The following is a 24,652-nucleotide window of genomic DNA, read 5'->3' on the forward strand; positions in this document are numbered from 1 at the left end:
CCAAGTTCATCCTCGTCACAAACCACCGTAGTTAGGAGATCGGGGAGATGGAGAGCGCAGCGCCGCCTTTGACTCGGGGAAAGAAGAAAAAGGAACCGATATTGTGTATTTCAGATATATAAATATATATAATATAAGAGTACAGATTGACATTTATATTTTTAACTGTGCCCGTTCCCTCCCCGCGGCGGGGCTCGCGCTCATCCAGACGCTGCCCCGCGCACGCTGCGGTCGGCTGCTGTCACTTTGCTGTCGCTTGATGGAAGAGAGGAGCAGGGACTGGCCGAGGAGGGGACGGGTGTGTTAAACCCGATGCTGCCAGGGCCGGGTGGGAGAAGGCAGGCACCCGCAGAGTGTAATGACGCCGCTAGTTTCTTGAATAGAAGCAGTTGAATTTCAAAGCCTGATTCCACGCCTGCTTTGTTCTGGGGGGGTGTGGATATGGGGAGAAGGGTTTGACCACCCTTACGAGGGGATGTTCGCCCTGCCAGACGCAGCCTCCTGAGGGTATTTGTACCCTGGGATACGAGCCCGGAGGTGTGATGGCTCTTACGGTCCAGACCTGCCCCTCTCTGTCCCACACACAGAGGGGATTGTGCCCAAGACCTGGGTTATGCCTGGCTTTGCCGCAGCTGCCTCAGTGACAAGCTGCGGCACTTTAGCCTAGCAGTTTAAGTGCCCGGTCCCCACAGATTTCCCCCAAAAGCCTGGCCCAGACCTTCAGGGAGAAAATTAGAAGGGCCAAAGCTGAGCTAGAGCTCAATCTGGCTACTGCCATAAAAGACAACAAAAAATACTTCTTCAAACACATTAGCAGCAAAAGGGGAGCTCAGGAGAATCTCCAGCCCCTAGTAGATGGGGGAGGGAACAGTGACCAAGGATGAGGAAAAGGCTGAGGTTCTTAATGCCTTCTTTGCCTCAGTCTGTAATAGCAGGGCCAGTTGTTCTCTGGGTACCCAACCCCCCGAGTCGGAAGACAGGGATGGGGACCTGAATGGAGCCCCCATAATCCAGGGGGCAATGGTCAGTGACCTGCCGCACCACTTAGACACTCACAAGTCTACGGGGCCTGATGAGATCCACCCGAGTACTGAAGGGACTGGCAGAAGCGCTCACCAAGCCCCTTTCCATCCTTTACCAGCAGTCCTGGCTCACCGGGGAGGTCCCAGCTGACTGGAGGTTAGCAAATGTGACGCCCGTCTACAAGAAGGGCCGGGAGGAGGACCCGGGGAACCTGGGGAAGGTGCCGGGGAAGCTGAGGGAGCAGATCATCCCGAGTGCCGTCACACGGCATGTAGAGGATAACCAAGGGATCAACCCAGCCAGCACGGGTTCAGGAAAGGCAGGGCCTGCTTGACCAACCTGATCTCCTTCTACAAGGTGACCCGCCGAGTGGATGAGGGAAGGCTGTGGACGTTGTCTGTCTAGACTTCAGTGAAGCCTTCGACACGGTTCCCCACAGCATTCTCCTGGAGAAACTGGCTGCCCATGGCTGGGACGGGTGTCCTCTTCGCTGGGTAAAGAACTGGCTGGATGGCCGGGCCCAGAGAGTGGTGGGGAATGGAGATTACTCCAGTTGGCGGCCGGTCACCAGCGGTGTCCCCAGGGCTGTGTTGGGGCCACTCCTGTTTAATGTCTTTATCAATGATCTGGACGAGGGGATCGAGCGCACCCTCAGTCAGTTTGCAGATGACACCAAGTTGGGTGGGAGTGTTGATCTCCTGAGGGTAGGAAGCTCTGCAGAGGGACCTGGACAGGCTGGGTCGATGGGCTGAGGCCGAGTGTGTGAGGTTCAACAAGGCCAAGTGCTGGGCCCTGCACTTGGGTCACAGCAACCCCATGCAACGCTGCAGGCTGGGGGAAGAGTGGCTGGAAAGTGCCTGGTGGAAAAGGACCTGGGGGTGTTGGTCGACAGCCGCCTGAATATGAGCCAGCAGTGTGCCCAGGTGGCCAAGAAAGCCAATGGCATCCTGGCTTGTGTCAGGAATAGTGTGGCCAGCAGGACTGGGGCAGTGATCGTCCCCTGTACTGGGCACTGGTGAGGCCGCACCTCGAATGCTGTGTTCAGTGTTGGGCCCCTCACTCCAAGAGAGACATGGAGGGGCTGGAGCGTGTCCAGAGAAGGGCAACGGAGCTGGGGAAGGGTCTGGAGCACAAGGCTGATGGGGAGCGGCTGAGGGACCTGGGGGTGTTGAGCCTGGAGAACAGGAGGCTGAGGGGAGACCTCATCGCTCCCTACAACTGCCTGAAAGGAGGGCGTAGAGAGGTGGGGTCGGTCTCTTCTCCCAGGTAAGAAGTGATAGGATGAGAGGAAACGGCCTCAAGTTGCGCCAGGGGAGGTTTAGACTGGATATTGGGAAATTTTACTTCACTGAAAGGGTTGTCCAGCACTGGACCAGGCTGCCCAGGGCAGTGGTGGAGTCACCATCCCTGGGGGTATTTAAAAGCCGTTTGGATGAGGTGCTCAGGGCCATGGTGTAGTGGTGGGCTTGGCAGTGTTAGGTTTATGGTGGGACTCGATGATCTTAAAGGTCTTTTCCAACCTATACGATTCTGTGATTCACCCTGCAGTAAGGTCAGGGCTCTGCCTCCCCTGGCAGGAGCGGGAGGAAGAGGTACCTCAACAGGAAGGTGTGCAAGGTTAGGGCAGGGACTTACACCTAAGTCTGTCCTCTGCAAACTCACAGCTGCCCTCAGGCACAGGCAAGGCACTTTTTCCACTTTCCAAACATTTTTCAGAGAAGAAAACACAACCACAGAATTAAAAGTGATGTGGGACAACGAAAATGCCTTTTGATGGTGCACAGCTGGCATCAGCAGATATTCTAAAGCCCAGGCCTCTCCAAACACGAGAGAGTGAATGCTCACCCCGCAAGCACGCCACGAGCTGTCAGCTCTTCTAAAGCAGCTTCAGCTGGGAGGCGTCAGCACCTTCCTGCGTGAGAAGCTCTGAATACTGGGGGCAGGAATCACTACCTGGAGCTATGACGCTCGAAAGCTGGAGGTTACATTGAAACAGGTTGTCCAGTTCAATCTGGACAAGGAGCTCTAATGATTACAGAGAAAAATTTTAAAAATTATAAAGTGCTTTCCCTGTGCCTTATCACACATGGGACTGGCATAAAAATGAGACAGGAGAAAATACTGTCATTTAAACCACCTTATATATACTGTCATTTAAACCCCATTCCATTCTGCTAAGCCACATTATAAGGCTAAAGGAAATCAATAGATTTTTTTAAAAAACCACAATTTCAGTAACATAGAACTTCTATTAACAAGTTTTTAAAGTACTGTTACAAAACAGCAAGTTTTTAAAGATCTGATCCAGACTTGAAGCACAACGGCAGGACACCAGCAAAGCTGCCCCAGGCCTGAAGGGAAGGAAATAGCACATGTAAAGCCACTGCTGGTGTGAAATTTTCTGGAAAGTTCAGTGTTCATGCGTGTGGGGGGGGTTAACACAGCCCACACGAGGGCACGGGCTGCTGCTGGCAATAACTAAACCTCACCTCTGTCTGTCAACCCCTTCCAGCTTCTAACATGAAGTCCCTTCCTGGCTGTAGTAAGCAGGGCACAGATTATTCTGCTTGCTCCCCTCTTTTTGAGGTGCACTGGATAAGTGCCTGGTGCTGATCCATAGGGCATTGCCCCCAAAGCACCGAGATCTTGAAGTTTTAATATAGTTTCTCATTCCAACCACGAGACATTTCCCCCAGCTGTGGAGTTCTGCGGCACCAACCACAGAGATCAGCACTCGAACAAGCAAGAAGCACAGCACTGAGGAAAAATTACCTGCAACAACAGACACCTGAAAGCCTCAAGGAAACATCGCTCTTGGGATTCAAACTCCTCAGGGGGGGTTCCCAGCAGCAGTGCTGCAGTCCACGGAAAACATTTGCAGTTTGAGATCACTCCCCACAGGCGGGGGAGCTCGAGGAGGTGCATTACCGAGGAGAGCCAGGGTGGCTTACGGTGCTCCATCCATGTTTTCTTCAGCGCTGCTGAAGGAGCGGAAGGCTTTGTGCAGGGCCACACGGCGAAACAGGTCCGAGTGAGCTGCTGCCATCTCTGCTAGAGATGCGGGAGCGTCCGCTGGCAGACAGAAGCGGATGGATCAGTGGGGAAAGGAAAATCATACTGCCAGCATAAAACTATTTCCTTCTATTCTTCCCTTGTCTCCAGAGAGTTTTTCACTCTCCCTCGCCGTACAGTTTTTCTTCTCATAACCCTTCTCTCTCCTTCCTAACCCTTCATGTCCTGCAGCTCCCCCATGGGATTTGATGGCTGCAGAGAGCGCAAGTGCCTTAAGAAACACCCAAAACACCCGCTGCTGAAGGCAGACGACAGTAATGTGGGAGCCTCAGCCACCTAGTTGCTCTCTCAGCTCAGAAGACACTGAAATTTGTGAGCAAAGGCAGAACTTCACCTATAAAGGGATGGCTACTACAAGGAAAGGAGAGGGGCAACTGTTGGTACAGGACACGACTCCTCCTCCAGCCTAACCACAAGCCAAGGAGCTTGCAGAAGCAGGCCTGAGACCATGACTGACGGCAGAGAGAAGAGACTACTAGTCCCAGCCGCTCTGTTCAGAGCTCCATCTAGCTGCACGTTGGTCCACACGCTCCGCAGCCCAGCCATGAGCAGGACACGGCGTGGCTGAAAACACGGGGAGACAGACGGGCAAATGATTCCTCAGCCCAGTTTGGCATTTATAGTAACCAGTCCGAAAACAGTGCAGATCCAGGATTAAGCCGTGCCACAGCATTAGGGCTGCACAAGACACTCGGCACTGCGGTCAGCCTTTGCCGTACCAGGAGGAGGGAGCGTTACTGATACAGAGGAGGGGGAGCAGGTGGTGTCAGGGAAAGATTTTCAGGCAGAGATCTTTCTTATGAGTATTTAGATCTTTGTTAAGAATATTTCACAGTATCCCTGACCCTTTCAAAGGGGTCATAAAGCTTGCTCCTGCCTCTCTTCTCTCTGCTGTTGCACTGCAGCAACATGCCAGCACACCTAATAGTGCAGCAGGGGCAGTTAGGGCCTGGCTGCACAATGCGAGACATCCCAACACCATGCCTCAATTAGTCATTTATCTAATTGCATTGAGAGAGAGGAATTCCTGACGCTGAAAAGATCCTGTTTTATTTGCCTACAAGTAACTCTCACCCTACGGAAAGAGCACGGGGCTGGGTGCCAGGTTTTCAAGGATCAGAAACGACTCCAAGGCCATAAGTCAACTGGAACAAACTAGCACTGTGATTGAGACTGACAGCGTCCGAGTTTCCAGCTGCACTTGCTCGCCAGGCTCTCCCACATGTGCAGAGTGTGCTAGCACAGGCTGGGCTCTCTCCGTAAGACTTGTGAAAACAGCATCCTGATCCTGCTGGGACGTACCGGAGTCTGCACTCCGAGTAATTGCAAATTGGGAATGAGCAGCCTGTCCGTCTGAAGTGATCCAAGCTTGTGCTCACACCTTTCCTTCCTCAGCCCCATCATATTTCCCTCCCTCCAGCCACCCCATCTTGCCAGTATTGCAAGAGATCCATGCTTTTCTGCTAGGGATTAATTACAACTGCTTCAAGACCCAGCAGCAATCGCACACAACCTCTTCTACAATCTTTTCTCCCTCAGAAATACGACAGCTTGCTCCCTTTAGTCTCCAAAGTTGACTAGAAAGAAACCCCATCCATCTGCAGAACCACAGTACGGTCTGCCCACCCCACATCTCCCGTCAGACCCCTGCACCATCCGCTTACGTGTGCAGGAAATGACGACTTCAGTGGGGAGGCTGCAACAGAGATCTCCGTAAAGCAGCCTCACGTTGAACAGAAAGGTCTTCCTTTTACTCGACACGTTGTAATTAAAGACCAGCAAGTTACACAAGGAGTTCCTCTGCAAGGTTCCTTCTATCTGGTCTGAAAAGTGTTCCTAGAGGGACGAAGACAAATTCTGAACCATGAAGCTAGGAAGGGAGTCCGTTAGCTCGCCGAGTGCACTGCCCCCGCCCTCCATACCAGCCTGGCACGCCCATATGCTGTACATCCAGCAACCCTCACTTGGGAAAGACTTAAATAAACCAGTGCTCATGCACACCCTTAAAGCCATGTCCTCCAGCAGCTCTTTACAAGATCACAGCTACTTCAGCTTAGGGACCTCCGCAGTTTGGCAGTAAACGTTAAATGAGCCACCAGACAACATCCAAGTACGTGACAATCGATGAAACGGGCAACTGAGTTTATAGTCACACGATAACATGTGAAGTTCTAAAAACCAGCACTGCGAGCACTCCACATAAAGAAAACTGCCAAGATTCCCCCCAGCACTTCAGAGACTCGTAACACTTGGCACATCAAAGGGAACGGGACGGGTGAACAGCATTGCTGCGGCCGCTGGTACCTGTAACTGGTCTGCCTGGTACTTCCTCCCCGCGTAAGCGTTCAGGTGGTCCGACAGGACAGACAAGAAGCGCCTGATGTCTGTCTGCAAGTACTTCTTGGCGATCTGCCCCAGGGGGATGAAGATGGGGACGGAGTGGCGGTGAATCTGCACTTCTGGCTTGGTGAGCAGGTCCAGGTAGTAGGAATCCAAGTAGGTGCCCTCGTAAGCCGTGCTGATGCAGAAACACACTCCCAGCTTGGTCAGCTTCCCACTGATCCCTTGGGTCCAGAGAGAGGGCTTACTCAGCGCTACCCTAACTCAGCAGGGCAAGGCAGCTTTGCTGGGGCGACAAAGACTGCAAGAGGGGCTGCATCCTCTTACTACGCTAGCTCAGGGAGCTCCCTCAGCCTAAAGACTTGCAAGAGTTCAGGGACACAAAACACAGCAACTTTTTAATAAGGGACCTCTAACGAATTAAAACAGCTTAACGGTAGCTTAAATTCCCAATAACCGAGTTATGCTGCCACTTCCAAACACGGTCCTGGCTCCAGCGCAACAGGGAGAGCAGGCTGCCCTGGGTGGAGGAAGATGGTGCTTCACTGCCCCAGGGAGAGCTGCAGGAGCGCTCACGGGGGGCTCAGCACACTTGCGTCAAGCCGGACTCACATCCTCGCACTGTCCAGAACACAGAGCAAAGGTGACTGTTGCTGGAAACCAACGTTTTTTTTTTAAAAAGCTCAGGAGCAGATGAAAAGAGAGTGCCGACCTCACAAGCTTGCTTGGAAGACCCAGACCCACTGGATATTTAACTGCCTAATTCCCAAAGATTTCATTCATAAGGTAGTTACACGTTTTCCAGAATCTAGACCTTAGTTTAAATTATACAGTTCAGTAAAGAATAGTTCCTGGAACATCCCAGAGGCCTCCTGTGAAAGGCAGGGAATTACAAGGTTACTGCTCTTCCAGCATTTTCAGACTCTAAAGGCTCCAAGCACAACAGCAGCAATGTTAACTGGGAAGTTACACTTCACATCAGGCTCATTTTCCAAAATTTAGCACCCCAGAAATGCAGCCATTGGCAGAAACAATGCAAATCTCGAGACATTACCTGTGAGGTAAAAGACCTGCAGCATGGCCTCAACGCTTTTTATCTTCCACTCTAAAACAGCCTGAGCACTGGGCTGTGCCGCAGCTGACGTGACTCCTTCTTTCCCAAGTTGCTACAAAAGCCAGAAGAGAAGAGAGGTCAGAAATTGCTGACATGAATGCGTCACCTGCAGTGAACACAGTCAGGATACAGAGAAATAATAACCCGGCTCCGAGAAAAGCGTGGCATTTCAAGCAGAAGAAGGGAGAAATGAAGCAGAAGAAGGGAGAAAAATTCAAGAAAAGAGTTCAGAAATGGCCACACGACCTTCAAGCAAGTAGACCCAGTAGTTCTGGACTACATAGTACTGAAAACAGGGGACACCAGGACTATACGTCACTTAAAAAGGAAAAAAAAAAAAGTTGACTCTCTATGAATAACCTCAGTAAATCCACCCTCTGAGAGCATGAGCACACCAGAGCCCTCTGCCAGATCTCTGCAGCAAGCCCTTTCTCACCCTCTTTTGCTGCAGGTCCACTTTAGCCTGCAGCTCATCCCTCTGGAGTCTCAGCTCCTCTACTCTCGCTTTCAGCCTGGCCAGCTTCTCTTCTTGCCGCTCTGTTTCCTCTTTCTTCGTGGCTGCCTCACAAGCCCGCGCCTCCAGCATTTCCAGGTGAGCAAACACCCCTGCGAGGAAAAGCACGACACGCTCAAAAATCCAGGCTGTGATTATTAGCAGTCTGTGCTGCGGTACCCAAAGCAAAGGAGGTTCAGCGCAGATACGTAAAGAAACCACTTGCGACAGCTTTTCAAAGGGGCAGAGGACAGGCAAACATCTGGCGAAGAGGCTTTTGGGAATTTTAAACAGTGAGGCTGAGTGCCAGCAGACCCTAAACGCTGGGGTGCCCCACACCAGCTAGCTAAGCTCCCGAAAGCGAGTAAGCTAGCAAACACACCAGTCCCGATCCCGAGAGATCTGCAATTCCCCATTTTACTTCTAAGCCGGTACACAGAGCGGTGAAGTGACTTCTCTGAAGCCCCCATACCCTAAATTGGCCGAGAGTGACTCGGGACATGACTCAGCAAGCCAGGGGGTCACTTCTGGCCCCAAGCGTTTTAGGGCTCACTCCTACAGGAGGACACGCTTTGCACGTGGATGTCGCGCGCCCTGCACCCCAGACAGACAGCTCACCACCTGGTGAATACGCTTTCCCTTCGTCCATCTTCCCTCGCCACGCTCCTGCAGGGAGGAAGGCAGACCTCAGCCCTCCCCAGCCAGGCTCCGTCCCTTGGGAAGCGGCGACGTAGGGGCAGCGAGAGCTCTTCCTCAGGGGACCCTCCTCTTCCTCCTGCTGCTGCTGCAACAGGACTCCGAGAAGCGCCTAGGGCAGGTCTAGCACCACGGCTGGCCCCACGCAGGAACAATCCCACGGGCCGATGGCTGAAATGACACATTATAACCCACCATTTTCCAGAAGCCACCATTTCACACCAGTCCCACAAGGAAACCCACCTCCCCCCCCCCGCCCCGGGAGCGCAGGCACGGACAAGATTCACCGGCCTCCGCCAGCAGGACGAGCCCAGAGAGCCGCCACCGCCGCGGGGAGGAGACGGGGAGGCACCGGGGGTGCCGGGGCTCGCCCCACACGGACGGGCCGGGCCCCCGCCGAGGGGGACAGGGACAAGGGGGGAGCTGGGCCGCCGGGGGGTTGGCGGCCTCCGCACCAGGGCTCTGAGGGGGCCCCGCCGAGGGGCTGGGGCGCGGGCGGGCGGGCGGGCGGGCAGGCAGGCGGCCGGGTCGTGTCCCCCCCCCCCGCCGGCCCGGTTCACCCAACGGCTCCCGCACTCACCACAGCAACCGGCGCTCAAACCGCGCGCCTCAGCGCCGCCGGAAGAACGTCACCTCCCCCGACGCCATTTCCCTCCCTCCCCTCCCCGTTTGCCGTACAACAAAATGGCGGCGGAGCTACCGCCTCCCGGGCGCCCGGCACGCGCAGCCGCGCCTCCCGGCAGCCCGTGCGGCGCCCGTACGGCAAGATGGCGGCGCCCGGTGCGGCGGCGGCGGCGGCGGCGGCGGCGCTGGTGCAGTACGTGGTGCTGCGCGGGGACCTGCGCCGGCCGCCGCGGCCCTGGCCGCTGGGCGCGGTGGTAGCGCAGGGCTGCCACGCCGCCCTGGCCGCCGCGCATGCGCACCGGCAGCACCCCGACACCCGCGCCTACCTGGAGTCGGGCGGCGCCATGCGCACCGTGGTGCTGGAGGTGCGCGGGGCACGCCGGGAGCCGCGGGGCATGCTGGGAGCGCCGCGCTTTGTGAGGGGGGGCGGCCATTTTGGGGCGGGCCCGGCGGAGGCCTGAGGGGACGGTGAGGGGCTGCTGGGGGCGGGGGCGGTGGCGCTGTGGGGGCACCCCGGTCCTAGCCGTGACTCGCCTTCCCCCGGGCCTGCCCGCACGCTCCCGGGCGCCCCTCCCGCCTGTCTCACCCGGGGAGTGGACCGCGGCCTAGGCTTCGGAAGGGCCGCCGGCCCCCGTTCCCTGCGGCTGCGAGGCCTCCGGTGCCGGAGGCGCCGTTACTCGCAGTGAGGCTCCGTTGGTAACCGCCCAGGGCCGCAGCGTGAGCGGGGGCTCAGGGCACCGCTCGTGGGGCAGCCTCTGTGCGAACGTGGGGTCGGGCAGAGCCGTTTGCCTCAGCACGCTGAGCCAGGTCAAGCTTTCCAGGGAGAAAAGCCTGCGTTTTGGAAGGTTTACAGCCTGTGTTGGCTCACAACCCCCAGCTCCTACCGCCAGGGCTTGCAGAGGCCGGTGGCACAGTCGGGGCCTGCAAAAACAAACTGCCTTTTGGGTAAGATAGAAAGTACGGGGATTGCCCGTGGTAATATCTGCGTGCAGGCAGCTGGCTGCCTCGCTGTCCTGGCCGCCGTCCTCGGCGTCAGCTCTCTTGCTTTGCCTCTTCCCTGGGTGCCCAGCACCGCCTCGCACCCCAGCCCTCACAGCGGACTTTGTCTCTCCCCAGGCACCGGACGAAGCCGCCCTGAGGGCGCTGGCAGAGACCCTGAAGCAGCACGGCATCGACCACGAAGTGTGGACTGAGCAGCCTGAGAACATGGCCACCTGCCTGGCGCTCAGGCCCTACCCGAAGGACCAAGTGCACCAGCACCTGAAGAAATTCAAATTGCTGAAGTGACCGCAACCGGGCACGGGTGAGCCGAGCTCACCCCCGGGCGCGCGCCGGGAGGAAAGCTGCTGTGTCTCGGAGCTCAGCGGCCCGTAGTCTTCTCCTTGCGTGGTGATAGCGGTTACGCAGCGTGAAGCGGCTCTTTGGTGGGGAGGATTAAATGTTCCTCTGCGCAGAAAGTGGCTACGTGTTGTATTAATCTGCTGTCTGCGCGCAGTCGGCGTCCTCGTAGATCGTCCCGCTGCCAGCGCAGGCAAACTTTTAGGTTCTGCCACACTTGAAAATGTCTCTTGCTGCTTTTTAGGGGTGACTTTTCCCTTGGGCAGCCCTTTGAGCTTCCCCGTCTGTCTGTCCGTCCATCTCGACGGCTTCTTTCCCCGTGCCTGAGCTCCACAAACGGGGCCTGGCTGCCGGCACGGCTGTCCAGCGGCTCTGCCTCTCCGCACGGATTTGGCGCTGGTTCCACTGCCGGCATGGCCGTGCTCCTGGCACCTCTCCCACCTCCGCCCCTCACTCCGTGGCTGCGGAGCCACGCCGCATCGCGTTTTCCTCCCGCGCCAGCCGGGCCGATTTGTCCGTGACGTTAATTCGCACTGAACCGCGCGATGAAACCCTGCCAGGAGCCACGCGAACAGCAGACGGCAGCATCGGCCGGCGAGCCGGGACTCGCTGCAGACCTTGTCCTGCTGCGTTTGGCCTCGTTTACAGTAAAAATGTTTGAAATGAGCCACTTAGTTAAAAAAAAAAGTGCCTTGTCAGCTAGAAGTGCGTGTGCCCCACCTCTCCCCGTCCAGGTCGTGCCGTTAACGCCACTGTCACCCCCTGCCCCGCCAATTTCCCCTTTTCCAGAGCTGGAGGTGAGCGCAGAGCCGCTCTTCGTGGCCTTGAATCCAGGGCTCGAGGCAGGAGCCGTGCGCCGTTTCTCTCGCTGCTCTGGCCAGAGCCGCCCCCGGCGGCGCTTCCACCTCGGTTGGGGAACGCCCGAGCACCGAAACCCCGCGTGGGCCCTGCTGCGGGGGGGCTGCCGCCGCTGCGGCGGGGCAGGATGCGGCGCGGGGCGAGCCGCAGGCCGAGGCTCTGGGTTTAAACCTGCCCCCCGAGCCGTTCTCGCAGCCTGCCGGACCCCCGGCTTTAATAAACGACCCGGTGCCGCCACGGGGTCCGCTCCCCTCTGCCCGGTGCCCGCCATCTGCGCCGCGCTCCAGCGGTAAATCCGGTGACTAATAACCGCACGCGCACACGCAATAGATATATTTTCTCTACGACGCTTTGGGATTTAAGACGCCGGATTTATTTTGGGTTTTGCCACCAAACTCTACGCACCGGCTCATTTCCAGCTTCCCCAGCGTGACAAAAGGTGGTGACGGAGGGGCTCCTGGTGAGAGGACGGCGGGACCCCCGGCTGCCCGCTCCTCCTGCCCCGGCAAACGGCCCCGGCACCGCTCCAGCGTCCCCGTCGGCACAGAAACGACGACACGTTAGCTGGCAACTCCGGTTCTCTTTTTTTTGTTTGTTTGGTTGGTTGGGTTTTTGTCATCTTTAACTCTCGCAAATGTCAATCAACAAAGCTACAGGTTTGTTTGTTTGTTTGTTTGTTTGTTTTCCACACACCAGCGCGATTTTGAGAGAGGGCAAAAAATAAAAACAACCCCCTGGAGCTGCCCTCCCCCCCATAAAAGTCAGCAGTGAATATTAAAAGCGACCCCCAACTAAAAGAGAAGAAAACAAATTTATACAGAGCTCAGAGCTATTTACAGTGACAGGCTTGAGGGGAAAAAAAATAAGCTATCTCCCAACAGAGAATTCCATTATTATTATTATTATTTTATTATTATTATTTTAAATAGTTTAAGCTACCTCAGCTGTTAAACACAATCAAAGCAGAAAGAACCGACTGCTTAATTTTATTTAATATTTAATCAGAAAATTTTATCTACAATAATTGACAGGCCCCTCCCCCCATCCTTCCCCCTAAAAATTATTGCAGTTTTTTCCCCAAACTGTTCTTTTTTTGTCTTTGTTTTTTGTCTTTTCTTTTTTTTTCCTCCTCCTGTTGTAATATACACATTGTAGCCCCCCCCTCCCCGTTTCGCTCGGAGGCCTGAAACCAGCATAAAACATGGAAAAAATGGTGGGTCAAAATATTCTGGTTTGTTTGTTGTTTTTTTTTTTTTTTTTTTTTTCCCTTTCTTTAAAACCGACAAACTCACGATTGCTAGAAAAAGCTGATTGTACGCACAAGCGGGCTGGGGCGGAGGGGAGAGAAGGGGTTTTGTTTTAAGCGTGAATAAAAAACCGGCTTTTCCCGCAGAAGTCCAGCGCCGATCCCCTTCCGTGCCCCGTGCCGAGACGTGATCAGTGACAGATCCAGCTGAAACTGAGATTCCTCTTCCTCCTCCTCCTCCTGCCGCCGCCGCAGTCCTCCAGCTGCCTTCTCCCCCTCCCCGCCTCCCCGAGAAACCTTCCTCCAGATTAAGAAGCCAGCAAAATGATTACAAAAATAAGAATCATCTGTAATTTTGGCTCGAGAAACTGACTGTCCCGCCTCGTTGCTTCGCCGACATCCAATGCTTTTTAGAAAAAAAAAAAAAAAAAAAAAACACGAAACGAAAAAAGGGAAAAAAAAAAAGGGGGGAATAAAAAAAGGGGGAAAAGGGGGAAAAGGGGGGGGAAGGGGGGAAAAAGGGGGAAGGGGGGAAAAAGGGGGAGAGGGAAAAAGGAGAAAAAAGGCGGGAAGGGGAGGAAGGGAAAAAAGGGGGAAGGGGAAAAAAGTGGGGGAAAAAAAGGGGAAAAAAAAAAGGGGGAAAAAAACGGGAAAAAAGGGGGTAAAACCCCACCCCCAATAAAACAATCCCCCCCTTTCTGCTCCAAACACTACGAGCTGAAGAATGGCTGCGGGTTGAGATATCAAAAATCTCAGAAAAATATATAATATATATATTTATATATCTCTGTACGTCTTCTTATTTAAATTTCACATTCCTCGAAAAGCGATTATTCAGTCAGTAGCTGCTGAAGAAGGCTCTTCTGCTGGCCCGGCGGCGGCGGTGGCCCGGCGGCGTTTTTCGGGGTGCCCAAGGGAGCCGGCGGGTTGAGGTAGGGATCTCCTACCAAATTCACTGTACACTGTACGTCGGCAAAGACCTGAACCTGTTGTACCTGCTGGGACACAAAAGAGAAGAGGGGATTTAGCGGGGCCGGGGCAGGGGCTGGCGGCGGCGGATCTGGGTACTACGTGAAGTGGAAACTCACTAGAGACTTCCTCTAGTCTGGAGCCACCCCAGAGAAGAACTCTTCTGTCTTCTTGTCCTACAAAAAGAAAACCGCTGCAACTCATTCGGCTCTGCGAGGTTCATAACGTTGCTCATCCAAAAAAAAAAAAAAAAAGGGGGGAAAAAAACGGATGGGGGGGGGGAAACCACCCAAAAAACCCCCCAGCCTGGCATCCCCTGGCGGAAGGGGAGCCGCGGCGTGGTGGCCGTGCCACGACGTGGGGTGGCATTGGTGGTGAGTGAGGTCCAGCGCGGCTGTTTGATCAAAATTAAGAGCTTTGGTGTGTCTCGGCGGCGCTGCCGGCGCGTCCCTACGGGCTCTGCGAAACCAAGGCTGCGCTACGGGGAAGGGGGAGGTGACGCCGTGACGCCGGCGGGTGTCGGATAAGATGGGAATGAACGGGATCGTCCCCGGGAGCTGGAGGCATCGGTGCCGGCGGGCGGCTGGGCACGCTTTGGTGGTGCTCGGTGCTGCTCAGAGGGACAGGCAGCGTCTGGCAGCGCTGCCTGCAGGGACGGACGCTGCCCCCGGAGCCTCCCCCATTCAAATTTCCTCGCTCCGCCGTGCTTTAATGTGGTGGCCTGGCTGCACCGCGGCGGTGCAGGGGCCATCGGCCGCTCCAGTGATGGCCGAGCCTAGGAAAGAAGCCCTCCCGGGTGACAGCAAGCCGGGGAGAGGGGTGTTTAGCACCAACACTCATTTATTTTTCCAGCTCAGCCGCGGCGTCACTGCTCTTCCACGCCAGCAAGGAGGCTGAAAACGCTCACGGCAGCAGCGTGAGCTTTGATGCAAAGAGGGTTTGTGAGCGGCACCGACGTCCCCGAGGGCTGGCCGTCACCCAACGCTGGCGGGACCGTGGTGGCTTCAACCCGACCCTACCAACTGGGGCTGGCCCCAGTGGAAACCAAGCGTGCCGAGCCGGTACAACCGGGGACGTTCAGCCTTTACGGGGAGGAACCCGTCAAACTCCTCCGGGTACCTGAGATGTGCTTAGCAGTTTCTTACTGACCTGCGCCCCATCTGCTTCTGTTTTCAAAAGGTCAGTGGAGGAAAGCTGGTTGCAGTAAAGGCCCGCGGGTCTCAGCGCTGGGTCATTTACCTGTCAAAAGCAAGATCCAGGCTCAGCCGGGGCTCCTGGACACGGGAGGGGCACTTGCCACCCTCTTGACCTGAGTTCGGGGGGGACAGAGGGATTGCGGATGGGGCAGAGCAGGGCGACCACGCTGCCAACATCCTCTCGGGGCTGGGGGGGTCTGGGGGGGATCGGCAAGGGGCCCTGTTTCGCCTTTCTCCCCGCCTTTGCCTTGGGCTGCTGCCGGCTCGGGGGGCATCTCTCCCCCAGGGAGCATGAAATGCCGCCCAAGTGCTCGGCAAGAGGGGTAAAAGCCACGGGCTCAGCCCGTGCACCACGGCCGGCTCCAGGAAGGGACCAGCCTCCTTCCTCACCGAGCCCTGCGGCTTTTCCCCGGGGAGGCTGCAAGCCCTGGCCCGCAACGCTCCCATGCAAAACCAACGAGCCAAGCGTGCCCTCCAGGAGTTTAACAGCGCTGAGACAAACCCCGGCAGCTAAAGAAGTTGGAGGCATCTTGCTCTGGCCCAGGGCTGATCTCGCCAAAGGGCTGGGACTGCAGAAAGGTCCTGTATCCAACCGTTCCCATTCCCCGTTTCCCACCCCCAGCTTTCACAGCTCCTGGGGGATGCACGGCTACAAACGGACCCGCTGCCAGCCCACTGCGAGAGCTGGAGGTCCCAGAGATGCTCGGCACATCCCTGCACCCCCCAAGGACACACAGGGGACATCCTGGGACACCAGTAGCCTTGGGCTCCAGCACAGCGGCAATGCCAGCTGAGGCAGCCAGACTTTTGTCGCTTCCCCCTTTGGACACCGGTACCCCCGGGGCCAGAGAAGCGAAGGCTGAATCCCGGGGAGCTGGCTGACCGTCCGGGGAGCAGGGACGGTGCGGGACTGACCTGCTCCGAGCACATGGAGTTCATCCCGGGCATCTGCAGCGAGTTCATCTGCATCTGTCCGGCCATGGGGTTCATGTTCTGGACGTTGGTGTTTCCTCCCGCCATGGAGACGGTGATGCTCATGTTGTTGTACATGCCCTGCTGAGCAGGCGCCGGCTGGCTCTGCCCCGCTTGGCTGAATACACTGAGAGAGAGAAAAAAGCATTACCCGGGCATACGCAGCAGCGGGAGGCACCTCGAGGTGCGTGCCGAGCCCCTGGGGTGGCCCGAGCCGCGACGGCAGCCGGCCTGCCTCTCGGTGAACGCCGAGACTGCCTGCGGCAGAGAGCCAGCGGAGCGGATGGGAGCCCTGCCGGTCCCTGGGGACAGCGGGAGGGACAGGGAGGTATTAGGGGTGCTGCCTGCAGCAAGGCTTAACCAACGTGGAGGCTGGGAGGAAAGGAGGTGGCCGCCACGGAGGCGTCCGCCCTCCGCTCCTGCTGTAGCAGGCTGTGTGACGGGGTAGAGCAGGATAACCACCAGTGCCAAGAGAGGGATCATTACCCTGGATTAAGGGTCAGTCAGATGCAAAGCCCTGGTCTATGTGACACCAAGCTCTCCCCTTCATGCTCCTTCCACAAATGAGACAAATTTGTGCCTCCTCTCTTCCAAAGACCTGCTCTGCTCCAGGATCTGCTCTTGTGTCCAAGGTTTCACAGAAGCCCAGGCTAACTGGCTCATGAGAACACCCTGCTCCAGTTCCTGCCCCATCCCTCAGCTACGCTCTTCCATCCAGTATGGCACCGGCCTTCATCCCATGGGCAAACACAAGGCACCTCCTCGACACCCGACCATCCCCACTTCTGCTCCAGGCAGGACAGCTCTCCATCGCAAGGCAAGGTGAAGCATCCCACCTCCAACAGAGCTCCCATCTCATCCCACCCAGCCCAGTAACCTCCTACTCCGTGCTCCTGCTGAGCTACCTGCACAGAGCCAAGAGCCAAAGCAAGGCCTCCCCCAGGTGAGTTTTTGGGTTGTTTTTTTTCCACATCCCCCCCCATTTCTGGAGATCTGAAGCTCAAACCTGACTCGTGCAAAAAAAGGCAGTAAGTCTGATGACTCTTCCCACTCGCTTCCCTACGTCAGAGCTGGACACACCTCAAGAGGGTCACGCAGTGACCTGGGACTGCTGCTCTTGACTCCATTTATTGTCATGTTTCCTAAGCCCACTTTCATGAGACGTAATTAAGCCACTCGTTTAATCACAAGCCAAAGACCTGCTTCATGGCTTACTCAACACACATGCTCATTCATTGAAATGCTGTGGGCTTCTGGCTGCCTCCGAGGCGAGGACGAGGATAGGGTTGATGGTGTCTTCTGGAGGATGTCATGGTAGGAGGACACAGCCTGAGCTCAGCACATGTCCTCAGCCAGGTGTCACCTACAGCCACCTCCACCCCTGCCAACACCCGACCAGGGGACCACCACCTTGGTGTCACCTTGCTGCCTTCTCTCTGTGCCACCCGTGTGCTCCAGGTTATCCCCACCAGGATCTTACTTGCTATTCCCCATGGCTCCTTGCTGCCAGGTCTTCATGTCAGGCGACTGGTAGCCCGGTGTTGGCGGAGCCGGCTGCAGCATGGGGCTTTGCGAAGGAGGGAGCTGGGGTGACATCAAGGGGCTGCTGGGGCTGAGCGACGGGGCAAAGGCGGGTTCGCTTTGCTGACCCATGCCTGGGGAAGGACAGACAGCGTCAGCGGTGCCCAGAGCCCCGCCAGCAGCCCCAATTCCCTCCTCCTCCCTTGCAACCGCTGGCGTCGAACCATCATCGAACTATCATCCTTGACTGTTGGTCTCAGGGTCTCTGGTTTTCATTTTGAGCAGCTGTATTGCTCAAATGTGAATATTCCGGGGATGAAGGAGCAGGGAAACCCCCCCCCGAAGCGGTTTCCATCAGCAGGTGTTCCTTTTTAGCATCACACCTGGCTGGAAAATAGCCAGGATAATGATGAGATGATGCCAAAAGAGGTTCCTGCGGGGCTACTGCAGCCACACCGCTGTTTTCTCTGCTCATCAGTGATGTCCACCTTGCTGAGACCCTGCGCTGATGCTCCAAAGTGAAGACCTTCAAGACAGTGCCCGTCTGCACGCAACTCCGCGCCGGCTCACCCATCTCATACGAGCGTGGTGCCCGCGCAAGAGGCGTAAGCTGCCTGCAGCTCATTCCAGACATCTCAGCAAGGGTTTGGCTTTTTTCAGAGCATATATATTTAAGGAAGAGCAATTTAGAGGACTGCCTTGCAGTTTGATTCTCAAGGAAAGAGTTAAGGAAATTATTTTCAAGGAAAGAGTTAAAGTTGCCCAAACTGTATTTTTTTTTTGAGGTTCAACCAGAAAAGGTCCCTTGGGAGGTGGAGACCAGAGACCAGACCCGTATGCAGGTTGGGTGAGATGGCCGGGGGTGAAGCTTGCGGTGACGGGCGAGCAGAGCTGGGCTGCAGCATCCTCGGGGGTCTCAGCTCTGCCCTCCGCCTCTCCCTCCCCACCGCCGGTCGGCTTTCCAGTGCAACCAACTGCTCGACGTACCTGATCCCGAATACTGAAAGATGTTCTGCTGCATCTGCGGGGTCATCCCGGTGCCGAACTGCCCTCCGACGCCGCCCATCATCCCCCTGTTCACCATGCTGCTGCGGTTAGCCAGCGCGGCCTCGGGGCTGGATGCCAACGGCGAGAAGGGGCTGGTGGAGGTGGGAGGGTTTCCCGGGGTCGTACCGTAGTTTGGGGGGTAAGGGAACTGCTGGGGGGGTGCTTGGGGCAAGCGAGCGGCTCCGATCTGTACCGGGAGCCCAGCGGAGGGAGGGAGGTTGTTTCCGAAGCTTTGCTGTCTCATCAGGATGGCTCGCTGCTGCATGAGCTGCCGCTGCCGGTGCTGCTGGCTGTAGAGCTCGCGCTGGCGCTGGGCCAGCATCTGGGCGTTGAGGGGAGGCTGCAGGGAAGGAGGGGGATGCCCTAATTATCATCGTTACCCTCCGGTTCTGGCAAACAGCTCAGAGCCCCCACGGCGCAAGAGCCGTGGGTGCTCCCCTTCCCCGTCCCAGGGGGCTCGTCCTCGGTTTGCAAGGAAAGCTGGAAAAATCCCGAAATGCTGTAAATTGGCCCGTTTGCGCCACTGCAGGGCAGAGCAGGTTGGTGATATTAAAAGATCGGCCTCCAGATATGCCGAATGGCAAAGCTCCAGGAGCCGGAGCATCCCCCGAGCTGGGAAAAGAGGCTCTCGGTCACCTTGCTGCCACCAACCACCCCTCTCCTCCCCGAGACCCCCTTCTCGTGCCCTCACCGGGATGCTCCCGCACGCCAGAGCCCAGGATCCCTGACCTCGACTCCTTCAGCTGCGAGCTGTTAAAAAAAAAGACCCCATCCCACGAGCTTTTCCATCACCGTGGGCTCGTTCCCCATATGGCCGAGCCAGATGTGTTGGAATTAATCACCTTAAAAAGCCTGACAAAGCCATCAGCAGCTGAAATCGGAGCTACGATGGGAACCGTTCGGTCCCCTTCCCCATCACCAACACTCCCCACGGCACATTAGGGACGTCACGCCGCTTCCCAAAAAGGCAAAGGCTTCTCGGAGAAGTGGAATAAAGTCACCAGAACTTGGCTAGGCTTTCCAACTTCTCCTCGTACCCAGCAGATGTTTTATTCACTTTATTAGAAGCCAAACAAGAACTTGAGGGCCTGGGGATTTGCAGGATCATTAAGAAGATTCACTAGAGATTCTAGTATTTAAAGGATGGCATCTATTTCCTAAAGATCCTTCTCAATTAAATGCGTTAGCACATTCTTCTCTAAGCAATAATGAAGTGTTTATACCTTAAGCAGGTGGAGGAGCTGGAAGAAGGGTGAAGAAAAAAAAACACAAAAAACCCACAGCAGCTCGTCTCCGCACGCGGGAGAATTTTTCTCTCCCGTTAACAACAGAGAGGAGCGAGCCAGGCTGTGCTAACAGGAAGGGCGCGGGGATTAACCCTCAATTTTTCCCAGCTGCAAGACCGTGCCGCATCCCTCTTACCTGCGGCGTGATCTGCTGCTGCATCCCCGCCCGCATGTTGATGCCCACCGGGGAGTTGGCTGCAAACTGGTTGAGGATCGCCTGCCGGTTTTGATGGATCAGCTGGAGGAGAGGGAAAAAAAAAAAAGTGAGGGAGACCTTCAAAACTCCGATGCAGGAGCTTCCCACCCGTCTGAGCCCGTCTGATCGGGATGCGTGGGCTGCAGGCAGGAGCGAGGGTCCCTCCGTCCCCCTGCCCGTGGCCCTGGGATGCGGAGGGGGAAGAATTACCTGCTGCTGCCCCTGCAGCCGCTGCTGCAGCTGAAGTCGCAGCTGGTTGGGGGCCGTCGGGGGTCTGTTGAGCGTCTGCCGGGGTTGCATGGCCATGCTGGTGGGGAAGGCGCCGCGGGGCGGCGGTACCTGCACCGGCATGGGTCCGAAGGACGGCTTCTGCCTGACCATGCCGGGGAAGGCGCCGGGGAGGTTGGTGGTGGGAGAGGCGGAGGAGTAAGGCTGGGGGTACATGCCGGGTTTCTGCTCCATCATGAGCGGTGGGGTGGCTTGTTGGGGCTGGAACCGCTCCGTCAGGGCTTCCAGCCCGCCGCCCTGGCGAAGGCAAAGGGGGAGGAAAAGATCACTTTGGAGCCCCACCGGCACCCGACCTCTCCCGGGAGAGCTCCGAGGGGATGGAGGACGTGCCTGGCATGGGGCAGCTCGCTCGTAGGGATGCTGCTGCCTGTAACTCTCATCCCCGGGCCAGGCTCCAGCCTGGCTAGCACTGCTCTGAGGAGGGCATTAAACACCCGCTCCCCGGGGCTTAGCAAACCTCAGAGGGATGGAAATGATTTCTTTTGGCTTGCTTGGGAGCAAGGACCAAGGCCAGGCTTTTGGGAAGGGCTCAGGGCTCGTTTCCCTGGGCTGATGGGGGGGGTTGCAGGGTAGCGGTAGGCGATGCTGCCTTCCTCTGCCTTCCTCCTCAGGGCTTGCTAGCACTGAGCTGCTCATCTGGGCTCTAAACAGCAGCATGCCTGGTTGGACAGACCCTAAGGCTCGGAGGATCGACCTGAACATGGGAAATAGTTTGTGTTCTCTCTCCTTTCCTACTTTTATGCAGCCTCGGAGGCTGGGCTGGAGGCAGGGGGTATGGCGTTTCAGGTCCCCATCTGCCCCAAGAGCACCTCGGACACAGGCCATGTCCAAGGGGGGGACCCGCGGAGCCCCGGGGCTGGGAGAGCTCATGGGGAAGCACGGCTGTTCTCCTGCGCTGCTCGTAGACACCCCTTGCTAGGAACCCACGGGAGCCAGGACCTTTTGGTCTATAGCACAGCCATTCCTATACAAACGAGCCGCCTGACAGCTGGGGGATGATTTCCACACCGGCAAATCATGATGAGAAGATATTCTGCACTGCTCTAGCTTGGCTCAGGCAGAGAAATTTGGTGTTTGAGCTCTGAACCCACAAAGAAGTAACACCTTGGAGCCAGAATCCTTAATCCGAGTCCCACGGATTAAGAGAAAGCTGCGTTAAGAGAAACCACACACACAACCCCCCCTCCCCCAAATCCCACCGCCGTTGGGATTTGGTTAGATGGTGCCCATCAAAGGATTAAGGCTTGAAGGCAGGGATGAGGATATGGGAATGGTGGTGGGGAAAAATATATTGCTTAGGATCAGTTAAGATGGTGGTGGGGAAAAATAAATTGCTTAAGATAAATTAAGATGGAGCTTATATGGTTCAAGGACTGGATACCAGGACGTAAACCAGCAGCCTGCGATGGCCAGAAACCACAGACCTGCTGAAATGAGGCTCCTTCACTCTTCTCTCCCCAAACTACCCAGTTTCCAGCCACCTCCTGATTAAACTGGGTGCAGATATCTCCAGCACCTCATCCCACCACGTCTGTGGTAGCACGGAGAAGACGGTGGGTTTGGTGAAGGCAGAGTAAATCCCCAAATTCTGCCCCAGGGGATGCGAACCCCTACCTGCCAATAACACATCCTGGAGGGGAACTATCAACACATTTTCTTCCCAAAGATGCCTTTATGCTGACGTATTGTTTCCCTAAAGACGTCTTTCAAGCAAATATTTCATGGAACTATTCAAAATATTTCTGAGGTTCAGCCGAAGCCATGGAAAAAGCCCAAGATTCCCATTAACGAAATGATCCCTGGATGGGAGCAAAGCTGGGTCGGGGTCCAAACATGAGATAATCCCCCCGAGCCAGGTGCTCCTCGGCACCGGCTTGGTGTGGGGATGCTTGGCAGGGTCAGGTACCATCCGAGGGCATCTCAATCCAGCAGTCCGATGCTGCTGGAGCCTGTCCGATGCAGGAAAGGGGTGCTGGGGAGCTCTGCCAGCTGAGTGTGCAAAACCCTTGTGAAAACACCGAGCTGTTGCAGCTGCATCTTTGGCAAGAGCATCTCCGATCCTTTGCACCAGACAGGCTGAACTCCCTGCCCCTAACTTGTGGGGGGGGGGAAAAAAAAAAAAAAAAAAGGTAGGCAGTGATTTTGGAGGCACAGCCTTGAGAAAAGGGACGTGGCAAATACCTGACTCGGGAATCAAGTCACTGACAGGTCCCTCAAATCGCTGACGAAAAGATAAAACCTCCCAGGAGCACAGCGCAAGGCATCGCGTCAGGGCCACCGAAGGAGATGTGCCACCTCCGGGCTTACGCGACGCTGAATCAGGCCCAGAGCAGCCAGAGGGATTTGCTCTGAGCAGCTTCTTTCTTAGGACGTCGCATTTGCTAACAGGCTTTCGATTCTGTTCCTTGTTTTGGAAAATGCATGCATGTGAGTGCTACGGGGCACGGAAGAAGAAACCTCTCCAAGACAAACCCCAAGCGATCCATCTCATTTTCCACCTCCCTTGCTAGCTCCCCTGCAGCCAGCTTTCTCCCCCTGCCATGCCCTGTTATTTATGAAACCCTGGACTCTTCAGAGGCATCTGGCCCCCCGGATATCTGCAAACGAGGAGTCTCCACCAGACCTCAGCTGCAGAAACCAGCACCCCAGCTCTATCCGAATAAGACAGCACCACTAAAAGCAAACCTCATTTTTTTTTTCCCCCTGCGGTTCAACCCGAGACAGAAGGGCAGCTGCACTGTAAGCCAATCTTGATAGTAAGGGCTGCACGGTTTCATACCAGCGAGGCCATTAGATATATTATTAGGCAGCACAACCCAGGCTCAGGAATCCCAGGCTGTGGGATTCCAGCTGGAAGGCTCCTCCGTGCCCTAATCCCCCCGGTAAGGTGGGGAAGCAGGACAGCCTGCCAGCTCTCCCCGTTACATGAGCCGCCCGGGGCCGAAAACGCTCGGCCGCCTCTTTGCCAGGCTGCCGGTTCTCATGGGGGATCGCATTTGAAAAGCGAGATATTGTATTTCACGGGGCTGTTTTCCAGCTTTTTTGGCGGGGGGAGAGAACGGTGCGGTGTTAAGTATCGTCTCTGAATCTGACGCGCTCGTGTGTTCCCACTCACATCTGGCCTCCTGTTACCAGATGCTGGAAATCCTCCTCCACGCTCACGTCAAGCCTCAGCATCTGGCCCTGTATGTGACCTCCAGTAAGTCCCACGAGTGGTTCTCTCTTTACCTGGACCAGTTTGTCGATCCCAAGAGCTCGATCCAGCTCGGCCAGCTCCGTCTCGTCTTTGCCGCTGAGGAAGGAGACGAGCTGCTCGAGCAGGGCTTTCTCGTCGTTCCGACCCTCCGGCGTGGTGGGAGGACAGAGGAGCTCATCCAGCTGCGAGGTGATGCACTGGCTGCAGAGAGAAGAAGTCAAGGGGAGGCACGTTAGGGTTTATGAAGCAGCGAGGAGGCTGAGCTGGGACGTGCTCGAGTGACACAGCCCCCGCAGCCACGGGGACTCGCTCCCACCCCACTGCATCGTGCAAACCCCACGGGATGCAGCCTCGTCCCCCCGGCTCCGACACCGGCTGAGCCCGCTCGAGCTCAAGCCCTGTGCCGAAACCTGCTTGTAAGGATGAAGCTCTCCACGAAACGAAGCCCGGACAGCGTTTTGCTGAGGTTTGGGAATCAAACTTTGGTGCTTTGGCAGGCTTTGCTCCCGCTGGCGTTTTGGGCAGGACAGTGGGAAGCAGAGCAAAACTTCTGCCGGCACGAAAGCAGGGAGGCTTGGATGGAGCCAGAGCAGCTGGAAGCAAAGCAGCTGAAAGCAAAGGGGAACCTTTGAGCTGCAAAAATAAGATTTCTGCAAAGCTCGCTCAATATTCTTTGGGAATAAGATTAATATGTAATGAGAGACATTCCAATGACGTGACTAATTAGAGTCAATCGGATTTGCTGGGTCTGACACGATGAAGAGAGCCGTGGCACATCACGCTCGCAGAGAGGCACAAAGGCGAGGGCTCGAACATGCCAGCAGTTCCCAAGCAGCAGACATGTTTATCCTTTTAGCTCCAGATGAGGACCAGATGTACAGTAAGGAACTGAAGCCAATCTGACCGAGACTGCTGCAGCCAACACATGCAGCCTAATCCAGGGAAAAGAAATACTCGGCGTTGGGATTTCTTAAATTGCAGAGTGGGAGCGGAGAGGGAAGCGGGGAGACGGAGGTGAAAAGCAGGGCTAGTTTCACTCCGTAGCCAAGGTCCCTGCTACTTGCTGCTTGCATCAACCCCGGTTTTTCAGTGCTAAGGCCAAAGGACAAAGTTTGCTGCACAGACATCGTTCTTGCGGAGGAAGGGGAGGACAGGCTTCTTCTCCTCCACATTAACA

The 24,652-nt window shown here is 56.2% G+C and overlaps 3 protein-coding genes across 11 annotated transcripts in view; 1 reads left to right on the plus strand and 2 right to left on the minus strand.

Moving 5' to 3' along the window:
* Positions 1-48: 48 nt before the first annotated feature.
* CENPO (centromere protein O) lies at positions 49-9,743 on the minus strand. Of its 5 annotated transcripts, none has more exons than XR_012041870.1 (8): positions 9,319-9,453; positions 8,661-8,909; positions 7,986-8,155; positions 7,490-7,601; positions 6,400-6,659; positions 5,760-5,931; positions 3,796-4,095; positions 49-72 (listed from the first exon to the last, which is right to left on the minus strand). XR_012041870.1 is itself a non-coding variant. In XM_072858198.1 (7 exons), the coding sequence occupies exons 2-7, from the start codon at positions 8,689-8,691 to the stop codon at positions 3,971-3,973; spliced, it is 870 nt and encodes a 289-aa protein (XP_072714299.1). In that variant the 5' UTR covers positions 8,692-8,909; positions 9,689-9,743; the 3' UTR covers positions 331-3,970. The 5 variants fall into 5 exon arrangements, 3 of the variants coding, with proteins under 3 accessions (XP_072714299.1, XP_072714298.1, XP_072714300.1); XR_012041869.1 differs by lacking the exon at positions 49-72 and adding an exon at positions 331-3,374; XM_072858198.1 differs by lacking the exons at positions 49-72; positions 9,319-9,453 and adding an exon at positions 9,689-9,743 and having other exon boundaries at positions 331-4,095.
* On the plus strand, positions 9,506-11,284 carry PTRHD1 (peptidyl-tRNA hydrolase domain containing 1). 2 transcript variants are annotated; one of them, XM_072858201.1, is made up of 2 exons: positions 9,506-9,727; positions 10,479-11,284. In XM_072858201.1, exons 1-2 carry the CDS (start codon positions 9,506-9,508, stop codon positions 10,647-10,649), a joined length of 393 nt encoding a protein of 130 aa, XP_072714302.1. In that variant the 3' UTR covers positions 10,650-11,284. The 2 variants fall into 2 exon arrangements, 1 of the variants encoding a protein (XP_072714302.1); XR_012041871.1 differs by lacking the exon at positions 9,506-9,727 and adding an exon at positions 9,775-10,307 and having other exon boundaries at positions 10,479-10,617.
* A 2,215-nt stretch (positions 11,285-13,499) lies between these two features.
* NCOA1 (nuclear receptor coactivator 1) overlaps positions 13,500-24,652 on the minus strand; it is a 184,189-nt gene continuing 173,036 nt past the window's right edge. The window contains exons 15-23 of one of the 4 annotated variants that reach the window (XM_072858207.1): positions 23,508-23,676; positions 20,202-20,516; positions 19,932-20,033; positions 18,450-18,849; positions 17,422-17,596; positions 15,885-16,068; positions 14,923-15,012; positions 13,893-13,949; positions 13,662-13,802 (exon numbers count right to left, since the gene is read on the minus strand). In XM_072858207.1, coding sequence (XP_072714308.1) covers positions 13,905-13,949; positions 14,923-15,012; positions 15,885-16,068; positions 17,422-17,596; positions 18,450-18,849; positions 19,932-20,033; positions 20,202-20,516; positions 23,508-23,676 — 1,480 coding nt within the window. In that variant the 3' untranslated portion in view covers positions 13,662-13,802; positions 13,893-13,904. Of the gene's footprint in view, positions 13,803-13,892; positions 13,950-14,922; positions 15,013-15,884; positions 16,069-17,421; positions 17,597-18,449; positions 18,850-19,931; positions 20,034-20,201; positions 20,517-23,507; positions 23,677-24,652 lie in introns of all 4 variants that reach the window. The other 3 variants (XM_072858208.1, XM_072858206.1, XM_072858205.1) reach the window with 3 other exon arrangements.

The sequence above is a fragment of the Ciconia boyciana genome, chromosome 3 (assembly GCF_034638445.1).
Source record: "Ciconia boyciana chromosome 3, ASM3463844v1, whole genome shotgun sequence".
In the NCBI taxonomy this organism is placed as follows: Eukaryota; Metazoa; Chordata; class Aves; order Ciconiiformes; family Ciconiidae; genus Ciconia; species Ciconia boyciana.